The 19,857-nt window shown below is 34.2% G+C and overlaps 1 protein-coding gene across 7 annotated transcripts in view; it reads left to right on the top strand.

The window, feature by feature from the left end:
- The window catches only part of LOC108361698 (uncharacterized), a 78,874-nt gene extending 59,403 nt beyond the window's left edge, over positions 1-19,471 (top strand). For 5 of the 7 annotated variants that reach the window (XM_017614399.1, XM_017614398.1, XM_017614395.1 and 2 more), the window contains 2 exons: positions 12,156-13,200; positions 19,203-19,471. In XM_017614399.1, the coding sequence (XP_017469888.1) occupies positions 12,156-12,359 (204 nt within the window). In that variant the 3' untranslated portion in view covers positions 12,360-13,200; positions 19,203-19,471. The remainder of the gene's footprint in view (positions 1-12,155; positions 13,201-19,202) is intronic. The other 2 variants (XM_017614394.1, XM_017614397.1) reach the window with 2 other exon arrangements.
- Positions 19,472-19,857: the final 386 nt, after the last annotated feature.

Raw genomic sequence — 19,857 nt, 5'->3', positions numbered from 1 at the left:
TATTCGTACCTCGTCAAAGTCAGGTGGCGGAACATCGACTCCATCGTCATCGACTGAGGGCTCGGTTAGCCTTCTCCGCTACTTTTAGTGCTGCTTCTATTCAATAGGGTGAAATAAAGTTTCTTCCGTAACTTAAGTACGTTCTTAACATCGGTCTCTAGGTCGCCATAGTTGTTTTTACAAGAATACGCCCTGGTATTGAACCCTTTGTAAATCGCCTAACTCGCTGGTAAAATTTTCGGGCGCTTATCCTGTTGGCCAGCATTTCAAGCTCTTTGCATTCACGTATTTCGGTCTCTTTCTTCTTATTGTGACAAATACGTCCCGCTTTCCTCTTCAGATCCCTATAACGTTCCCACATGGCTCGGGTTGCGCCCGATCGCAGCGTGGCTCTGTAGGCGGCATCTTTTTTCTGTGCAGCTTTTTGACAGACCTAATCGCAACTGTTGTTCTTTCAGGATCGCTGAATTTCGAATACTTCTTCGGCGATGGTACTTTATCAGTAGGAAATGTGGTTCCACTGCTCGCGTATGTCGGTTTGTTGAAGAGTGCTATCAATGGGCAGGTATGAGTGTCGAGGGGCTAGGGTTCGAACGATACTATCGATATTGAGTAAGCATCGATACTGAGGGTATACAAATGAGTACTTTAATACTCACAGTATCGAATACTTTTTAAAAACATTATTAAAACACATTTTAAATTTTTTCTTCCATTGGAAACCCAATTTTCTTTGCTTATATGGATTATGATCATTCAATTTTGTCCATCACTTAAGATAACTGAAATTTCGTGTAGTCTGTTGCATAACGTAAACCAAATAAGTTAAAGTTTAATGGCCTTATTCATAAAAAATAAAGTAGGTTTAAAGAGCTTAATAAAATGACATCATACATACATTTTTCAGTTTATAAACCTTTTTTTTGTGAATAAGGCCGTAAAACTTTACGCAAAGTTCACGAAAATGCAGAATTTTTAGAAAATTTTTGGGTATGCAGTTTTGTAACCTATTCAACTTTACGTGTAGCCTCCCAGCAAAAAACACGATTACCACAGGAACGAAAGTAGAAACGAGCTAGGCGATCGGAATCGCTTACCCTTTCGCTTCAAGAAGGCCTTATTTTAACATGGGCATGTCATTGGAGGTAAGCCCTTACCCGCAGCATTACCTTCAAACGAAGGGAGAACGCATGGATAAACAGAATCCAGAGAAGCGAACAAAGAATGCCTTACAGAGAAACTAATGTAGAATGCCTAGATAAGTACATACTTATTTATATTAAATTNCGGAATTAGAGATCTCGTTTAGTTCGCGAAGGGCACGAGCAATAGGGGCATTGTACGCATAGTTCGTTCGGAATCTGCGTAAATAAAATGGATGGTTATTACGTAAGTGTCGAGCCGTAACAGAAAAGTTAATACTTTGCAACAGGTCGGAGCAGTCGGTCTCCCCATTAATAACACTAAACATGAATGACAGAGACAATATCGCTCTTCTACTTTCAAGCGGCTTAAGATTAATTAGTCGCAACCGGGACTCATATGCAGGGGTGGGACTAGAAAATTGAAGTGAAGAAAGAGCAAACTTTAGAAAAACTTTTTGCACTCGTTCAATTCTATCAATGGAGGATTGGCCTCCAAATGAACGCAGCATATTCTAGTCTAGAACGAACGAAAGCAGTAAATAATAATTTGAAGGTATAAGGATCAGAAAAGTTTGAGCTGTTTCTTCTTATGAAACCTAAGACGGAATACGATTTGGAGATAATAAAGTTGATATGATTTGTAAACGTAAACCGCGAATCGAAAACAACGCCTAGATCTTTGATTTCCTCAACATGTTGGAGAACAATATCAGAAATGCAATAACATGTAGGCAACACATTAACTAATTTAAAGAAGGTGATCTTAAAGCATTTTTTGATATTTAAAGATAGGTGAGAAATACGGCACAACTTGGTTAAATTATTAAGATCGGCTTGAAGTCTATGCGAGTCAGCCGGGATGGTTATGACAGAAAATATTTTTAGGTCGTCGGCATATAAAAGAAATTTAGCGAAGGAGAAACAACTACTAATATCGTTGATGAACAAAACAAAGAGCAGGGGGGCCAAGGCACTTCCCTGTGGAACTACAGAGGATGCAGTGAAGGGCCTAGAGGAGACACCATCCACAGTAACTACACAACGTCTATTGTTTAAATATGATCGCAACCAATCTAGGAACACGGAATGAAAACCTAGAGATGCAAGCTTACCTAATAAGATTTTATGCGATACTTTATCGAACGCTTTTGAGAAGTCAGTATAGATACAGTCTACTTGGTTCCCAGCAGAAAACGCCGAAATACAGTATTCACTAAATAGGGCGAGATTAGAGACTGTGGATCTACCAGTAAGAAAGCCATGCTGCTGTGGAGAGATTATACTCATCGTAGCAAAATAGATCTTTTCCTTTATGATGCTTTCAAAAAGTTTAGAAACAGTCGAGAGTTTAGAAATCGGCCTGTAACTAGAAACATCGTCCTTTTCACCATTTTTGTAAATTGGAGTAACATCCGTCAGTTTCCAGTCGTCAATAAAGACCCCAGATGCTAACGATTTATTAAAGATTATTTTGAGAGGCAAAGCAAGCGCAGGACATTTTATAAGAAGGATAGGGGAGATACCATCTATATCCATCTTAGTAGACGGTTTAAGATCTTTAATACCATCCTCAACGTCTTCTAACGACAGACTCAAAAGGCCGCTCCATCGGAAGGCCACATTTTTCAAAAAGTTGTCCGTAATTACCAAATATCGATTCAAAAAATTTTTAAATTTTTTTTTGAGAAAATTTAAAAAATTTAAAATTATTTTTCAAAAATATAATTTTTGAAAACCCTCACAACCAACATTTTCATGCTGTAAAACTGGAACAATTTTCAAAATTTTTAAAAATCCTTTAGTGTCTGTTTTTTTTACCTAGCATTGAATTTCACTAAATTGTAGATTATTCTAAAGACCACTAGTAAATCATGATATTTTTGGCGTCTGACTCTTATATTTATAGCTAATATATGAGTTAAATGCAGAGTATAGTTAATACATTTCTTTTCATTAAAAAAGTCGAAAAAAGTCGAACAAAGTAGACTTTTCTTCGTGGATCGGTCGACTTTTAAAGTCGGCTGTACAGAGTCGATCAAAAAGTCGAAAGTCGACTTTCTAGTGAAGTCGAACAACCCTATGTACTTCCTCACTCTTGTACTTCACTTCATCGACTAACTTCAACTTCGCTGCAAATTGAACAAAGCAAAACATGATTTTTATGCGAGACAAATTTCCACAGAAAGTAACGGTAGAAAAAGAACTTTTGGATATTCATTCGATTTTTCAGCTGACTACGATGCAGATTTCTACTTTGCATTCTTGGAAATGAAGCAAAGAAGCGAAACAAATAAAATATTATAGGACATTCTACTTTGCATTCCCTGAAATGAAGCAAAGAAGCGAAACAAATAAAATGTTGGAGGACATTCTACTTTGCATTCCCTGAAATGAAGTAAAGAAGCGAAACAAATAAAATATTGTAGGACATTATACTTTGCTTTCCCGGAAATGAAGCAAAGAAATGAATTAAAAAGGAAATATTATAGGACATTCTACTTTGCATTCCCCGAAATGAAACAAAGAAGCGAAATAAATAAAATATTGTAGCACATTCTACTTTGCAATACTAGCAATGCATAAAAGAAGCGAAAAAATTCGAAGGCATTATAATGCTATGCCTTCTAGAACACGTTACCACTAAAAGCGATTACCCATTTTTTGCTGGGCTACTACCGTTAACTTTTAATTCAAACTTGCACATTATTATACTAAAATTTAATAGGCTACAAAAATGCATACCCAAAAAGGTAAAAAAAAATTTTAATAAAATTTTAAATTCGTGGAAGTATATATATATATATATATATATATATACATGTATATGTGTACATTTAACGTTAAAATTACTTCTAACGTGAAAGTAAGTTCTGCAATGAAATAAAAATCAAATATTTTAAATTTTAATTGTTTTAATTTCAGGAAATAACTAGATATACGATTGAAGAATAAAATCATTTTAGTACCCCAAAAAACGTATTTTAATGAGTCCGATACTGAGTAGTATCGATACTTTTTGCCTGATACCTTTAGAGTATCGATACCATGAGCTCGATGCCATAATGAGTAATCAGTATCGATACCAAAGTCTCAAATTTCGAACCCTACGTGGGGCGGATCTATTGGCCGTCTGTTGTGATTTCAGCTTTTCGATGTAAAGCTTTCCTTGCATTTTTGGGCATACATTTTTTGGTGCAACAAGATACAGATCCGTGTCGATTGTTGGCCCTCGGAGTGTACGTACATCTAAAATACTAGAAGCGTGCCTCCCGTCTATCAAAACATGATCGATTTGGTTTTTCGTTTTTTGATCTGGCGACAGCCGTGTAGCTTCTCTGCCAACGGGCATGGGCGTAGGTAAGCAAGATGTTGACAAATCTCGCTTTGAGGCGGATTGTGGCTAGTCGTTCGTCCGTTCGTCCGTTCGTATTTTTCATTAGGCGGGGCTCTGACGAGGCGGGACCCAAACTCAGCGAACGCGAGATTTTATGCTTTCTCACTTTAGTTCGGTCCCAAACGGTTCTTTGGGTACTACCCAGAGGATACGTGGATATAAATATCAGGATGTACTGAGCTCAGATATTAACCGTACGCAAACGAATCACTTCTGACCACTCCCAGGTGAATGGCAGTCAAAAGCTTTTCACATTTATATAGACTTCTGCGCACGGACAGTCAATTTTTCGATAGAGAACGTGTTTTAATTGTACTAAATTGTAAATTATGTCATTTATAAAAAAAAATGAATTAGAAAAAATGGTGATTTTAGTGAAGATCTAGTGATTTTCAGCGTATTTAAAGTTTCTGAGGCGATGATTATTTTTACTTGAGAATTGTCAAAATTGGCAAAACCGAATTAGCGGAGGAATCCGCCTCTTTTTCGCTTTATTGTGTATAAAGAAGATATTCTCGTCAGTGTTGCCAGAAAAAAGTTTTATTTTATTCTCTCCTTAAGGTAAAATTAGTAAGGTAAAAACAAAAACCGCGCGTTCAGAAAAAGGATTTTATTCTAATTAATATTTGCATTCTTTAACCTAAATCCAAGAGTTTATGGTGGAGTCTGTAGATTTCCGTGAATACGAATGTATATTTTTCCACTTCATTTCGAAATTTGTAATTTTATCAATCACCCTAAATTGGCTTGCTTGCGTTTGTATTTGATTTCATTGAGCGAAATGTCAAATCAAAATGTCACGCAGAACAAAAATTGGAAATTGAGTTAGCTTCGTACGCACGCCGTTCAATTTCGGTTTGTCCCATACAAGTTGTGTGTGCATGAGAAATTTCTGACAGTAAATTGGCGGCGTGCGTGAATATTAGGTTAGACTGTAAGTTTTGGCTTTCCTTTTCTACCATGGCCGTCTGAGAGAGAATACACTGTCTGAGCTTGTCGAAGCTCGAATTACTGCCCGGTATAGTTTATGTGCTCCCGCGCACGTGGTAGAAACTAATCGACTTACTTGCCCATTTTCCATTTGCATAAAGAATGGAAGTATTAATCGAAGTAGAGTAACATAAAGGTATCGAAAATAGCCTGAGATCACCAAAGCCAAATGTATTTGAGTCAACACTTGTACATTGGAACTACATATTTTTAGTTTTAATATATTACCAAATACAACTAAAACTTCCTGGAGCTAAAAACGTACTAGATAATTTTGAAAAGAGCTAAAAAAAAGATCTAGGCGCTAAAGCCCAATTTTCGGAGCTAAACAGAAAATAAAGAGCTAAATCTAGCTCCAAGATGACCATAATGGCAACACTGATTCTCGTACAATGTGAGCTATTTACTTAGTATGATTATCTTGGTACAATTTAAAACTGCGCAGAGTTGTAATTTTCCCATCTAATTCCTTCAAAATTTTTCTCAATCTGATTACACTGTGAGACAAATGGTAGGGGTCAGTGATCGGGAAGGGTTCAAACTACCGGGGAAAGTTATACCGGTAAAAAAGAAGTTATACGTGTCCCGGCGTTTCGCTGGGTCACGTCTAGGAATCGAGATATATCGATTTGAAATTAGTAACTATCATATAGGGGAAATTGTCACCTTTGGTGGTATTTTTTTTGACATAACTCGAGAACCACTAGTCCGCTTTTGCTCAAACAAATTTAAAAAAATTANAACGCCGGCGGCCGGTGGCGAAACGCCGGGCCACGTATAACTTGTTTTTGACCGATATAACATTTCCCGTTGGTTTCACCCCATCCCGATTTTGACTGTCGCATAGTGTTATCTTCTTCTATACTATAATAAAACTGTAGATTGTTTTTCCGTTTGTCTGTTTGAACTCACTAATCTCCGGAACTACTGAATGGCTTTGCATGGGGCTTTAACTGATATATAGAGAGTGATCTCGAACGTAACCTAGGGTATTAAAAATTAGATCTGACAAGGGNCTATCTTCTATACTATAATAAAACTGTAGATTGTTTTTCCGTTTGTCTGTTTGAACTCACTAATCTCCGGAACTACTGAATGGCTTTGCATGGGGCTTTAACTGATATATAGAGAGTGATCTCGAACGTAACCTAGGGTATTAAAAATTAGATCTGACAAGGGAGCGTGGCACCTCCCATAGGCGTGACATTTTTAATCAGCTATAACTCCTAAACCGTAAGTCACACGATTTCGAATTGTGGTGTGTTGACATACATATCTATCGTAAATGCTTATTGTAAAGTAGATATACTTTTGTAAAAGAGGCGTGGCACATCCTATAGACGTGAAATTTTCAATCAGCCATAACTTCGAAATGATACGTCACATGAATTTGAAATTTGGTATGATCCATGGTAGGCGCTTATAGTAAGGTATATATGAATGAGTTTGTACAAGGGGGCGTGGCACCTCCCATACTTGAAACTTTTAATCACCAATAACTTCGGAACCGTAAGCCGCACGACTTTTAAATTTGGTGTGAAGACAAATCTATGATAGATGCCGAAAGTAAATTATCCATATATATAAATAAGTTTGTAAAAGGGGAGCGGAACATCTTACAGGCATCAAATTTTAATCACCTATAACTTAAGAGTGATAAGTCACATGACCTCGGAATTTTGTGTAAAAACGTAACTAAAGTAAGCGCTTATAGCGAATTAAACCTAAGTGAGTTTGTATAAGGGGCAGCAACACATTCCATGGCCGTGAAATCTGACATTTGCTATACCTTCGGACCCCTAACTCGCATGACTTTTAAATTTGGTGAGAACATCTATGGTAAATGTATACAAATGAGTATGTTCGAGAGGGCGTGGCGTTTATAGTAAACTGAAAGAGGGTGAGTGTTTACCAGAGTCGTGGCACATCCAATAGATGTAGTACGCTCGAGAACCACCGCCTTTGATCCATTACAAATAGACAGTTAAACTGAATGGCCTGTTGTAAACTAAATAGGGATGGGAGTTTGCAAAAAGTCTACATTCAAAGAATATCAATGTAAAAATTAAAGCGCATTTCATTCTTCTTTAGGTGCCTTAATCCACGTAAACTAGTTTTTTAGTAAAGAAAATTATTACCAATATAATTGCAGCAAGAACTATTTCTGGATGCCGCAAAGGAGGAGATGTGTTTCTGTAAGGAGTCCCATTTATTCCCACAGACCGTCCATTTTAATTTAAAAGTCTTTAGATATTTATATACCCCTTTACATATTTACATACCCCTCTACAAATTTACTTTTTAGATGACTTAATAAAGCCCGCTGTAGTGTAGTGGCAAGCAGTGCGCGCTTCCACTCCGCAACGCCTGGCTTCAAAGCCTGGTCAAAGCAACATCACAAAAAAGTATAGAAAAAAGGTTTTTTCTCTGCCATGAAAAACAACTTGTTATAAAAATACAATCGCCGTTCGGAGTCGGCGTAAAACTGTGGGTCCCTCCGCTTTGTGTGAAAACATCAGAGCCCATGCCACAAATCGGAGGAGAAGCTCGCCGAACACTAACATATGTGTAAGCGCCAATCTATTATTATTATTATATCAAGAAGAAGTGTGACGAATTAAAAAGAACACGGTAGGAACATCAATGACCGCGTTTGACGGGAAAACTCTTTTTTCCAGTGCAACAGCAGGATTTTAAATGGAGATTACGCATTCTTGGAAAACCTTGCAATACTTGCAGATATCTCTTGAGTGGAAATAAGAGCTCATAGCATCGAAGGAGATTAGTACATATACGAAATGTTATCTCAGCGCTATTATACTTGGCCTATGAGTAAGGAAGGTCTGCTCTTTAGTCCTTTAATCTAAGCTAATAATGTGTACATTACAAACCGCTTTTGCATTTTTACACTATTTTTGTATTGGTCAATGCAAAGGTTCTTATCAGGCTTCGCGAAGCAAGCCAGTCATTTGCTCATATTTGAATAAGTATCAATATTCCCGAGAATATGAGACTTTCGGTTCCTAGGGATGCATGCATCGCCTTCATGATTTGAATGCAAGTGCATCGCTGTTCTCTTTGAGTATCAGAACTATATGAAAAACTAGACATGAGCAGCTTTTTGTAAAGTTTTTCATAACATTTTTTGCAGCGCATATGAAAAGGAAGTTCAATCAATCAATCGGCAAAAAAATCAGCTAAAAGTACAAAAAAAACTTGTGAAAAAGCAGCTATAGGAAAGAAGAAATGTTCAGCACCGTCAGACGAAAAAATCTCAATCCCAATTTTTGAGCTATTTCAAGCATCCGTTTTATTATACTTACGTATATTGAATGGGTTATAAAACTGCAAACCAAAAAAAAAAAAAATTGAATTCTGTCGAAAAATTTTGACATTTTCCTTTTTTTAAATCCAAAAAATGTAACCTTCGAAAAATGAAAACTAAAGTTGGGGAAAAAATGTTCTGCAAAATTATACATGGGAAGTTCCATGGGAAAGTGGACCTCAGTGCAAAAAAATTTTTCTCTATAAAACTAACAAACGTGTAGATAAAACATTTGTAAAAATCTTGAATCAACCAAAAAATAACAACTTAAAGCACTAAATGCATTTTTATTACCTTTTTTACGTTTTGAAATCAAGTTCTAAGTAAATTTTTTGATTTAGTTTAAAGTAGGTTGTGTTGAATGCACTTGTCAAATAATTTGCGATTCATAATTCAAATGTTTGGTAAGAAAAATATATAGTATTTAGAACTCAACTGCTTTTAATAAAATTGTGTTATATATTAAATTATATGACTGCTCTATCTATATTATGAGTTATTATTAAGCAGCATTGGTCTTGTCCCACCCGCGACAAAAAAAGCTAAAAGTTGTTATATTTAATTACCGAAGCGGACTCGCCCATTACCTATATACCCTTGTGGCCAGCTCTTTAAGTTAAGTGACATTTTGACCAGTTTTGGATTTTTCTTTTGTTTATTTAATGTTCATAGTTCTAGCACATTACATAACCAGAACCACATAAGCAATCCACATTTAAAACTTCGTACAAAAATTATAAATTTAAAAAAAATTTAACAGTTACACCCAAAAATTTTTTTGTTCATAGTTTTTAGAAAAATTCTATATATGCAGTTTTATAGCGTATTAAATTTAAAGTAGGAAAAAGTGAACATTTNCAAAAAAATTTAACAGTTACACCCAAAAATTTAATTATTTTGTTCATAGTTTTTAGAAAAATTCTATATATGCAGTTTTATAGCGTATTAAATTTAAAGTAGGAAAAAGTGAACATTTCAAGACGCTAGGAGATCGCGTAAATTTTTAATAATTTTTTTGGCTGACGGTGCTAAGCATTTTCTTCTATATAAAAGGCCCCATCCTAACATAAAACGTGAAGGAATTTAACCCCTACTTGGCTTCTTATATTTGTTAATAACTAAACTTTATATATAGACCATACTAAAAGCTCCCTTTCATATAAAAATTCGTACGTGTCCTACCCGTGACAAATATTATCCCACCCGTGACAGAGGAATTTCGGATTTTTTTTTCAATAAATCCATATTTTTTGTAGTTTTTGCTTTGTTTGTGTTCCTGGTTCTTAATTTTATTATAAGAATCAAGTTCACATAGAAAAGTGATATAAATTCGCAGAGTTTCCGTAAATATATCTGCTCCAGANGTCCCACCCGTGACAGAGGAATTTCGGATTTTTTTTTTAATAAATCCATATTTTTTGTAGTTTTTGCTTTGTTTGTGTTCCTGGTTCTTAATTTTATTATAAGACATCAAGTTCACACAGAAAAGTGATATAAATTCGCAGAGTTTCCGTAAATATATCTGCTCCAGAAAGCAGGTTCCTTTTTTTGTCCCACCCATGACAGAAGAAATAAATCAGATTTTTTCCTTATAAAAGTAGCTTCGTATTTTGTAATAACTCATATAACTGTCAGTTAGGTGTAGCTTTATCAAAATGTAGAATTGTTGAGTACTTTATACATAAATTTAAGCAAGAAAGAAAAATTTTCTGTACAAATGTCCAACCCGTGACGGTGAAATCGCCCACATAAAAGAACATTTTTTCAAAAACCCGAAAATATTAATGTTTTAAAAAACTAAAATTAAAACTGTTTTGAATAGCTTTTCCATAGTTCCAGAGTTCATGAAAAGCAAAAAACTAACTACAAAATTACGTCGAAAAATTAGAAAAAGTTTAGCTTTAAAAAATAGAAATTAAAATTGTTCTGTGTAGCTTTTCAAATGTTCAAGAGTTCCTGAAAAGGAAAAAAAATTCTGCAAAATTACGCCGAAAATTTGTTCTTCAAAAAAGTGTAATGTTCGTAAAAATTAAAATTAAAACTGTTCTGAGTAGCTTTTCAGTAGTTCTAGAGTTACTAAAAAAGAAAAAAAAAAGTCCTGCAAAATAGCGCCAGAAAAAAATTAAAAGAGCACGTCCAAAGAATCCCCTAAATGAAAATCAGGTAAACCGTTCCTGAATTTTTAAGAGTCAAATTGCCATTTTGGGTACATTCTCTTATCGGATCTCTCTTTGCTACATTTGGAAGCACTCTGAAGTTGAGGAATTTACTTTGAATGTACTAGCAATATAGAAGTCGATATTAAATACACGATCGAGCCCGATAAAATTCAGTGTTTTTTGCTAAAAATTTATTTTTAAGTTCATCAAGCCAGTTGCCCATTTTTATCATGTTTACAAAACCTTTAACAAAGTGGTATGTTCATATTAGGGATGTTGCGAATGTGGAATTTTAAACATCCGCGGATGCGAATGCCGATGCAAATATCTAACGGGTAACATCCGTGAATGCGGATGCGAATGAGGATGTCAAGTATTTATGAGAAACAATTGAAATCTAGCATAATGGCGAGANAAATATCTAACGGCTAACATCCGTGAATGCGGATGCGAATGCGGATGTCAAGTATTTATGAGAAACAATTGAAATCTAGCATAATGGCGAGATCGTATGTCAGGTTTTTCTAAACCTTTTTTAAAAAGAATTCTTCATTCTCATTCCTTTGGCTGTTTCAGAATTTGGGGAATTTGCAACTTCATCAGCGTTTTCCAATTTTATTTTTTAAAAATACATTTTTAATACTTTCTTCTGCGACTGGTTTGAAAAATTTGTGCTTATAGNATCGTATGTCAGGTTTTTCTAAACCTTTTTTAAAAAGAATTCTTCATTCTCATTCCTTTGGCTGTTTCAGAATTTGGGGAATTTGCAACTTCATCAGCGTTTTCCAATTTTATTTTTTAAAAATACATTTTTAATACTTTCTTCTGCGACTGGTTTGAAAAATTTGTGCTTATAGGTGGATATGGAAAAAAAATATATTATTTTTGAACAAAATTCTGTTTTCAAAGTCGTGGCTATCAGCCGAATCGGATAAGAATATTTATTTTTTTTACAAAATTTTGTTTGCCATATACACGTTTTATCGGAGCACTTGCACAATATTCGCATTCGCAAAAGCTCCGCATTTATTATTGCGAATGCGAATGTTAAATTTAATGCGGAAGCTCCGCGGTTGCGAATGCGAATATTCGCAACAACCCTGATTCATATGTATGTATAATTTTCTGTATTCTGTTTTCAGGTGACTGTTTGGGGTGATTATGGACGCATCGAGAAGAAAGTTTTTATGGGTGTGGCTCAAATAATGCTCGATGATTTAAATTTATCGAATATCGTTATCGGCTGGTACAAACTCTTTGGAACAACATCACTGGTCAGTTGTCCCACTAATTTAGGTCTATCTAGGCGCTCATCAATTGTATCACTTGACTCACTCAAACTGTAGCGAACACACGCATCCGTACTAAAAAAAAAATAAAACAAAAGCAACACAAAAAACACGAATCTAATCACACGTAGCCAAATTGAAAATTAATAAAAAAATGTCTAAAAAAATTTCAAAACATCCATTAATCTAACGTTTCTTCTTCAAGTTCTTCAAAAACTAAAAAATTACCATAGATACACGTACATACATATATTTATATGCATTACAAATATTTTTGAATTCTATTCGCCTAGCCTTATGGACCTTACTTACCTTAAAATCAGGCCTAAAAATCGGTTCACATCCTATTCAAAAGTATTCCAAATGTAGCTTAGCCCTCGACACATTGCAAAGACAAGCAAAAATTTATAAAATTCGTTTAATGCAATTGTTGATAGAAAATATTCTATTTTAAGACTTTATTTAAATATAACACTTTACATAATTCTATCCACCTAATTATGAACATTGTACTTACCTTTTCCAATTGCTTAATTGCCTGTGTCCACACATTTAGTACTCGTTCTCCACGCTCGAGCAAGAAACAGAAAATGATAATTAAAAAACTGCTACCACTTACTCAAAAACCACACGTATGGGATACTGTACAAACATTACATAAAACCTACGCAAATACATAACACTACAAGCAGTCAAATACAACTTTCTTATTACATACATACTATGTACATAAATAAACGCTATAATTACATAATACAAAAAAATTAAAAAAGTATAAAAAATGTAATCTGATACAATTAATTAAAAAAAAAAAAAAAAATATCGTAAAGCTCACACTCGTTTAGACCATTTCACCGACTTAGTCGTTTGGCATTGAATCGCTCAACGTAGTTTATGGGTATGTCCTGTGTACCTTTAGAAACATTCAAACATTTCCCTTGCCACCGATTCGCATTTGATATTTATGCTTACAGCAATTAAATATGTAACTAATTTTCAATATATACATTTATGCATGATGTGAATGATATTTAAGCGATTCTTTGTTTTTTTGCTTGCAAACTCCCCTTACAAGTATAATTAACTGTAAATAATTAGCCAAACATGAATTCTACCAAGGAAAATGCATTGGTGCAAACTTTACGAAAATATAACTCATGAAAAGCAGTAATAAGCCACAATAAGCTACACAGACGTACATATGTGCATTAGACTGCATCACTCCCCATACAAAAAAAAATCGGTACTATTTTTCCATTGGAATTATAAAATCTATTATATTTTAAGACGTCCACTAAAATATTAAGATTTAAGTGAGCTAGACCAATTTCAAAATACCTCCAAAAATGGAGTTTTTTATGAATAAAAATAGTTTCTTAAATTTTTTTTTTGAAATCCCCTTAAATGAGCTTAAGCTTAAAAAATTTGCACAAATATATTTTAAAAATATTTAAAAAAAATTGAGCGGAATCGTAATGATGAGATTTTTGATGCTGTTTTTTAACTTCTTTCAAAGACTGCTATAAGAAAAACTTGAATAACTGAGCCTAAACTCTTCTGATTTAGACTTATGAGGTGTCGGTGGAAAGGTATTTTCTCACCCTTTCTATTTCTTTGCTAATAAACTCATTCAAAGGTTGAAAGAGAAAGGTAGGATGAACCAACGTCATTCAAAGTTGAATTAAGATGTGCTGGTATTTGAAAAAAAAAATTGGGACTTGAATGATTTTTTGTTTGGANATTGAGCGGAATCGTAATGATGACATTTTTGATGCTGTTTTTTAACTTCTTTCAAAGACTGCTATAAGAAAAACTTGAATAACTGAGCCTAAACTCTTCTGATTTAGACTTATGAGGTGTCGGTGGAAAGGTATTTTCTCACCCTTTCTATTTCTTTGCTAATAAACTCATTCAAAGGTTGAAAGAGAAAGGTAGGATGAACCAACGTCATTCAAAGTTGAATTAAGATGTGCTGGTATTTGAAAAAAAAAATTGGGACTTGAATGATTTTTTGTTTGGACAGAAATAAAAACAGTATGAAAATAACTTTCTATTGAGATCCCATAAGACTAAATCAGAATAGTTTTGGGACAGTTATTCAAGTTTTTCGTAAATCAATCTTTGGAAAAAAGTAAAAAAACAGCATCAAAAATCTCCTTCTTACGATTCCGTTGAAAAGATTTTTAAATATTTTCATGCAGATTTTTTAAGCTTAATCTGTTTTGTCATCTGAGGGGACTTTTTTCAAAAAGTTCTTTAAGAAACTATTTTTATTCATAAAAACTCCATTTTTGGAGGTATTTTGAAAGCAGTCCAGCTCACTTAAATCTTAATATTTTTCCGAAATATTTTTTAAAATTAATAAATTTTGTAATCCCGGCGGAAAAAACGCAACTTTTTTTTGGTGATGCAGTCTAATGTACATATTTTAGAACAGGTTAGGCTTGCTTGGCTGATCAACTAGATTATGGAGGTATAATATCCATAGATCGTACAACTGGAAAAATTGTTTGCCGAAATCGTAGTACTTAGACTTTCAGTGATTAAAGGAACAGCGAGAGTATATTATTTAGTCGCAATCTATGTAGTAATGCATTTTTCACTATGGTCGAGTTTTAACTTGAAATTAGCTGCGCTGCACTGTGATATTGCCCCAAGCAATGCTAGAAATTCAGCCCTGAGAGCGGTAGAAAATGTTGCTTGTTTTCACGCTATAAAAGCGAAACATTACTTCTGTTATTCTACAGTCTGTTACCCAATTGTTATATCCAACTTTGTTCTTAAATAGTTGAGAGAAAGGTAGTCGGACTCTCTGTGGTTGTGGGTGAGCGGAAATAAGACCGCGTGCATTAAGGCCGCCTTCTTATTTCACCGGAAGTCTAAATTCATTTTGTGAATGAAATAAGACTTTAATCACAAAATAAATTGTGTCCGTGCAGCCTAATTTCATTTTTTGATCAGGGTTAGACTGTTTGTTCCGTTAGCCCGGTCTAGCCTTGAAATGTGCCGGGTTTCACTCAAACTTGCTGGTTTTAATGCAAAACATTTAATTTGTTTAGTTTTTATTGTTTTTTATACCCACAAAAGTATTATAACTTCGTTCACAAAACGATTGTTTGTAACAGCCTAAAGAAATCGATATAGACATAAACATACATATATATACGGTGACCATAAATATGGATTCAAAATGAAGGAGAATTTTTAAAAATATGCCTACAAATATTTACGTAGTATAAAAATATCAAAAGAGTATTTATGATTCAAAATTCTTAATACATTTTAAACTTTAAAAACGAATCACGTTTCCTTCATCGATATTAATCTTTTTTTACATGAATATTTATAAAAGTATAGTAAAAGATTATTTTTTACGCAAATTTTGAGTCGTTCAAAGCGAACACAATACCCTTTTTTTTGTTTTTTGTACCTTTCGCAGTTATTTGTCAAAAATCGACGTCATAAATCGACTTAAACGACGAGTTACAAAGGTATTTATGTGCCCTTACAAAGATATATAATTTGTGCAGATTGCACTTCATTGCATTTACATTTCTAATCCGATTTTCATTATCTTTGGCTCAAAATTTACTGTAATGATATATCTTCTTTATCGAATTTTTAAACTAATGAAAAAAATAATCAAATAAAACTTCGTATCTGATTGAAAATCTCACTTTTTTCGACTTTGACGACAAAATGCAAATGGTCGCCTGTAGCACTAATAATTTTCATTGAAGTCGCCACAAGTTATATATTTTGGTAAGAGGCACATCAATACCCTTCGAGATGTAAGTCGCTTACGTTGATTGGGAGATTTTTTCATGAGATATTGAAGAAAAGCTACGAAAAGTACCAAGAAACACTTTTTTGAAAAAATCCATCCATTGTCCGATAATTTTAAAATAACGGATAAAATGCGGGACAAATGCAGGACACTTGGAAAAAAGCAGTACATTTTCAGGTTTGGAAAACTACGCAGGACCGACCTTTGAAAAACAGTACGGTCCTGCAAAAAACAGAACGGATGGTCACCGTACATATATAGTATATAACAAAATGCTCAAAATGAAAAGATAAATCGATTAACCCGTGTCTGTCTGCCCGTCAGTCCGCCTGGGCACACGATGACTCGAGTAAAAATTTATATAAATTAACGAAACATGGTACGTGTATTTCTTTTCAGTCAACGACGGATGGTATTGGAAATGGGAAAAATCGGGCATGAACAACGCCTACCACCTATTTAACGGCAGGCTTGATAATGCTTCTCATAAAATTTATTGGTCGTTCGGAGGCGACGGTACAGGTCGCTGCATTATTTGTCTAAAGGCTTAGCAAAAGAGTGAATGCCAAATATATATTTTTTTTTATAAAATGAAACATATCTGTGGACTTTTGGCAAAACCATTTCTGTAGGTTGGAAATTAGAGTAAAACGAAACTTGCATATTCAGTTTTTCATTTTTTTATTTAGTATTCAATCTTGAACTACAATTAATGATTAAATATAAAAGTATCATTCAAGGAACTACTGCTTAACAGAGAAAATGATCTCGCTCGATAGNATTTTTTTTATAAAATGAATGACATTATGACTAAGTAGGAGACCTTATGAATCGCCCAAATGCAAACATATCTGTGGACTTTTGGCAAAACCATTTCTGTAGGTTGGAAATTAGAGTAAAACGAAACTTGCATATTCAGTTTTTCATTTTTTTATTTGGTATTCAATCTTGAACTACAATTAATGATTAAATATAAAAATATCATTCAAGGAACTACTGCTTAACAGAGAAAATGATCTCGCTCGATAGAAATGGTTTTATCAAATGTCCACAGATATATTCCTTCATGAGGATGCTGATGTAATATTTTACAGATTTCATAAGAGGCCGACAAAAAATCTGACAATCTGAGTTTCCGCTTGGAGCATTTGCAAGCTTATTACTGTTGATCTGAGTTAACATACATAAAAACAAATTTAAATATTTTATCTTATGTACATAAATAAATACTTTCTAAATACCCATACAAAATATTTTTACTAAAAAATAATAGAATGCAATACGTACTCGTAGTAAATGTCATCCTCATATGTACCTATATAAATAAAGATATGCATATATGTATAAGTACACATGTGTATACGTAAATACTGATCTGATCTGATAAAAGAGCTGACTAGGCATAATACTTATATAAGAGAGGCACATCTCGTATTTGGAATACACATAAATGGGCGTTATCCAGTTTAATAATAATAATAATATTTTGCGCTTACACTTTCTCTATGGCTTTCTGGAAGAATAAATCGAATTACATATTTTTAAATTACACTGGGCCACCTCCAGTCAAAATCAAACTCTGAGTTACGCCTTTTATAATTATTATTCCCAGTTACGTCTAAGTATCAAAAATACATTTATATGAACTTGTATAGGTACACTTCAAAAACATTTAATACACACACGTTTTCCTAAATTAGAATCATATTTTATTAATAAAAATATTTGCATGTACCTTCAAATCAAAATGGCTAATCGCAATGTAAAATAGCTACTAACCATAAATACATTAAGGTGAAGAGCATATATACATACATATGTAGTTATGTATCTGTTACCGGCCAAACCCGATCTTAGGACAAACTAGTTTTTCTTGGGCGAAATTAGTAGTTCTATCTAAATCTGATACATCCGTCCAACGCGAAATCAAGTTGGACGCATACAATACATACGCAATATTGTGGAATGCGTAGCTGGAGTTGGACTAATGAGGGTTATTGTTTTTTAAGCGTGGCCTATGCCCGCCTACGCAGAAAGGTGTTCTGCTCAAAAATATTGTGGCGCCTGATCTAGTTTTGCCTAGTCAAAACTAGTTTGTCCTAATATCGGGTTTGGCCGGTAACATATGAATTATGCTCTTACTTAAGCTAGTGAAATATCGAACAACACTTCAATACATATGTATGTAGTGTGCATATAGCAATATTATAGACATCTAGTGCAGTAAATGCATCTCTATACATACCTTCATATGTACAAAGAAAATCCAAAAAACCTTCCGCCAAAACTATTTTAGTAATCGCCAACGTGCCTTAACAAAACTTTGGACATTTTTTAATCACTTAGTCTTTCGCATTTTGGAAGCGATGTGCTAGTATGTACAAATGTAAATATCCTTTTAGCCTAGTCTTAAATTCAAAGACGGAGTTAAATTATTCGGCTTACTCTCACTTGGCCTGATTTAATACCTACATATAAGCCAATATAAGAGAAAAAATTAACCATAATCTAGCCACCATTACCAGCTGAAAAATTCACGTCTATAGCTACATAGTTTTGAGATAAGATATTATTCATATAAAAACAAAACGGCTTACTTTAAAGTTTGATAACTTGAAAACCTAGGGACGCCCCATTGTTTGGCCTGGTGAATCGGTCATTCTTGAAGAGGAAGGCGAAGAGATGCAGGTGAACTGAAATGGCTCCACGAAAGCCAACGTAAAGCGCTCACAACTTGGCGATGTAAGTGTGAAGGACTAAAAACAATGCAGTGCTTTTAGACAGTTTTTAACCTGAGCTAGTTAACGCCATTTTGCTTTGAAACGCAGTTCTGCTGATTTTCCTCTGGTATTGTGCATTAGACAAACAAACTAAATATTTTCATTTAAAACACGTTTTCTTACTTTTAACACATACAAAAATTTGTTATTCATTTAACCTGCAAGTTCTCGTATTCCCAGACCTTTACAATCACACAAAAACAGAAAAAATATCATCGAATGTACTATATTGTCTTCACGTTTGCCACTAATTTTTGCTCATTACCCGTCATACGTCCTTAAACCCCCACTACCGTTTTCCAGACTATGCTTACTAAATTTGTATATTTACAGTAACCCCTGCATAGAGCTGCTTCCACGGCAGCGCCGCGATCCTAAGTCGCTTGGTTAGCTGGGAAATGAAAAAACGTACGGCAGAATGATGAGAGAGAGGGTGGAGACTCACACACCGAACGAACGATGACACAGAGTCCTTAGCAAGATTGCGGGTCTTCTACAGGATCCCTAGTTATTATCACGTTTCGCAGATGGGCACCTATCAGCGCTCACATAGCTTTGGCGTCGATCAAGAGCAGCTCAACGGGAACCTTTTGATTTCAAACGAAGTAGAAAGCACACAAACAAGAAAACAAAGCAAAAATGCATATAAATATGTTTAGAATATGTTTAAGGTATATTTTTTAAGCTACATATGAGAAAATGACTCTGACTATGAAGAGAAAGATGAAGATTAAGACGAAGATGAAGACGATAGCGATGATATCTGGTGATTTATGTATATCATAGTGATCATAGATGTAATATTGACAATGACGATGTCGATGTTAGTGATGATGGTGGTGGTGATGACAGATAAAGATGCATTTAATACTACAAAATTGCAAAATGATACATACACACATATATAGAGCAAAGTAAATGAGTAACAAAAAGGATTTATTATGAACATATTTAAAAACAAAGAAGGTGTGATTTTGACGGCATTATT

The sequence above is a fragment of the Rhagoletis zephyria genome, unplaced genomic scaffold (assembly GCF_001687245.7).
Source record: "Rhagoletis zephyria isolate East Lansing unplaced genomic scaffold, Rhagoletis_zephyria_1.1 Rzeph_scaffold_00818, whole genome shotgun sequence".
NCBI lineage: Eukaryota > Metazoa > Arthropoda > Insecta > Diptera > Tephritidae > Rhagoletis > Rhagoletis zephyria.
The sequence above is the reverse complement of the archived record's forward strand: the minus strand, read 5'-3'. Positions and strand labels throughout refer to the sequence as shown.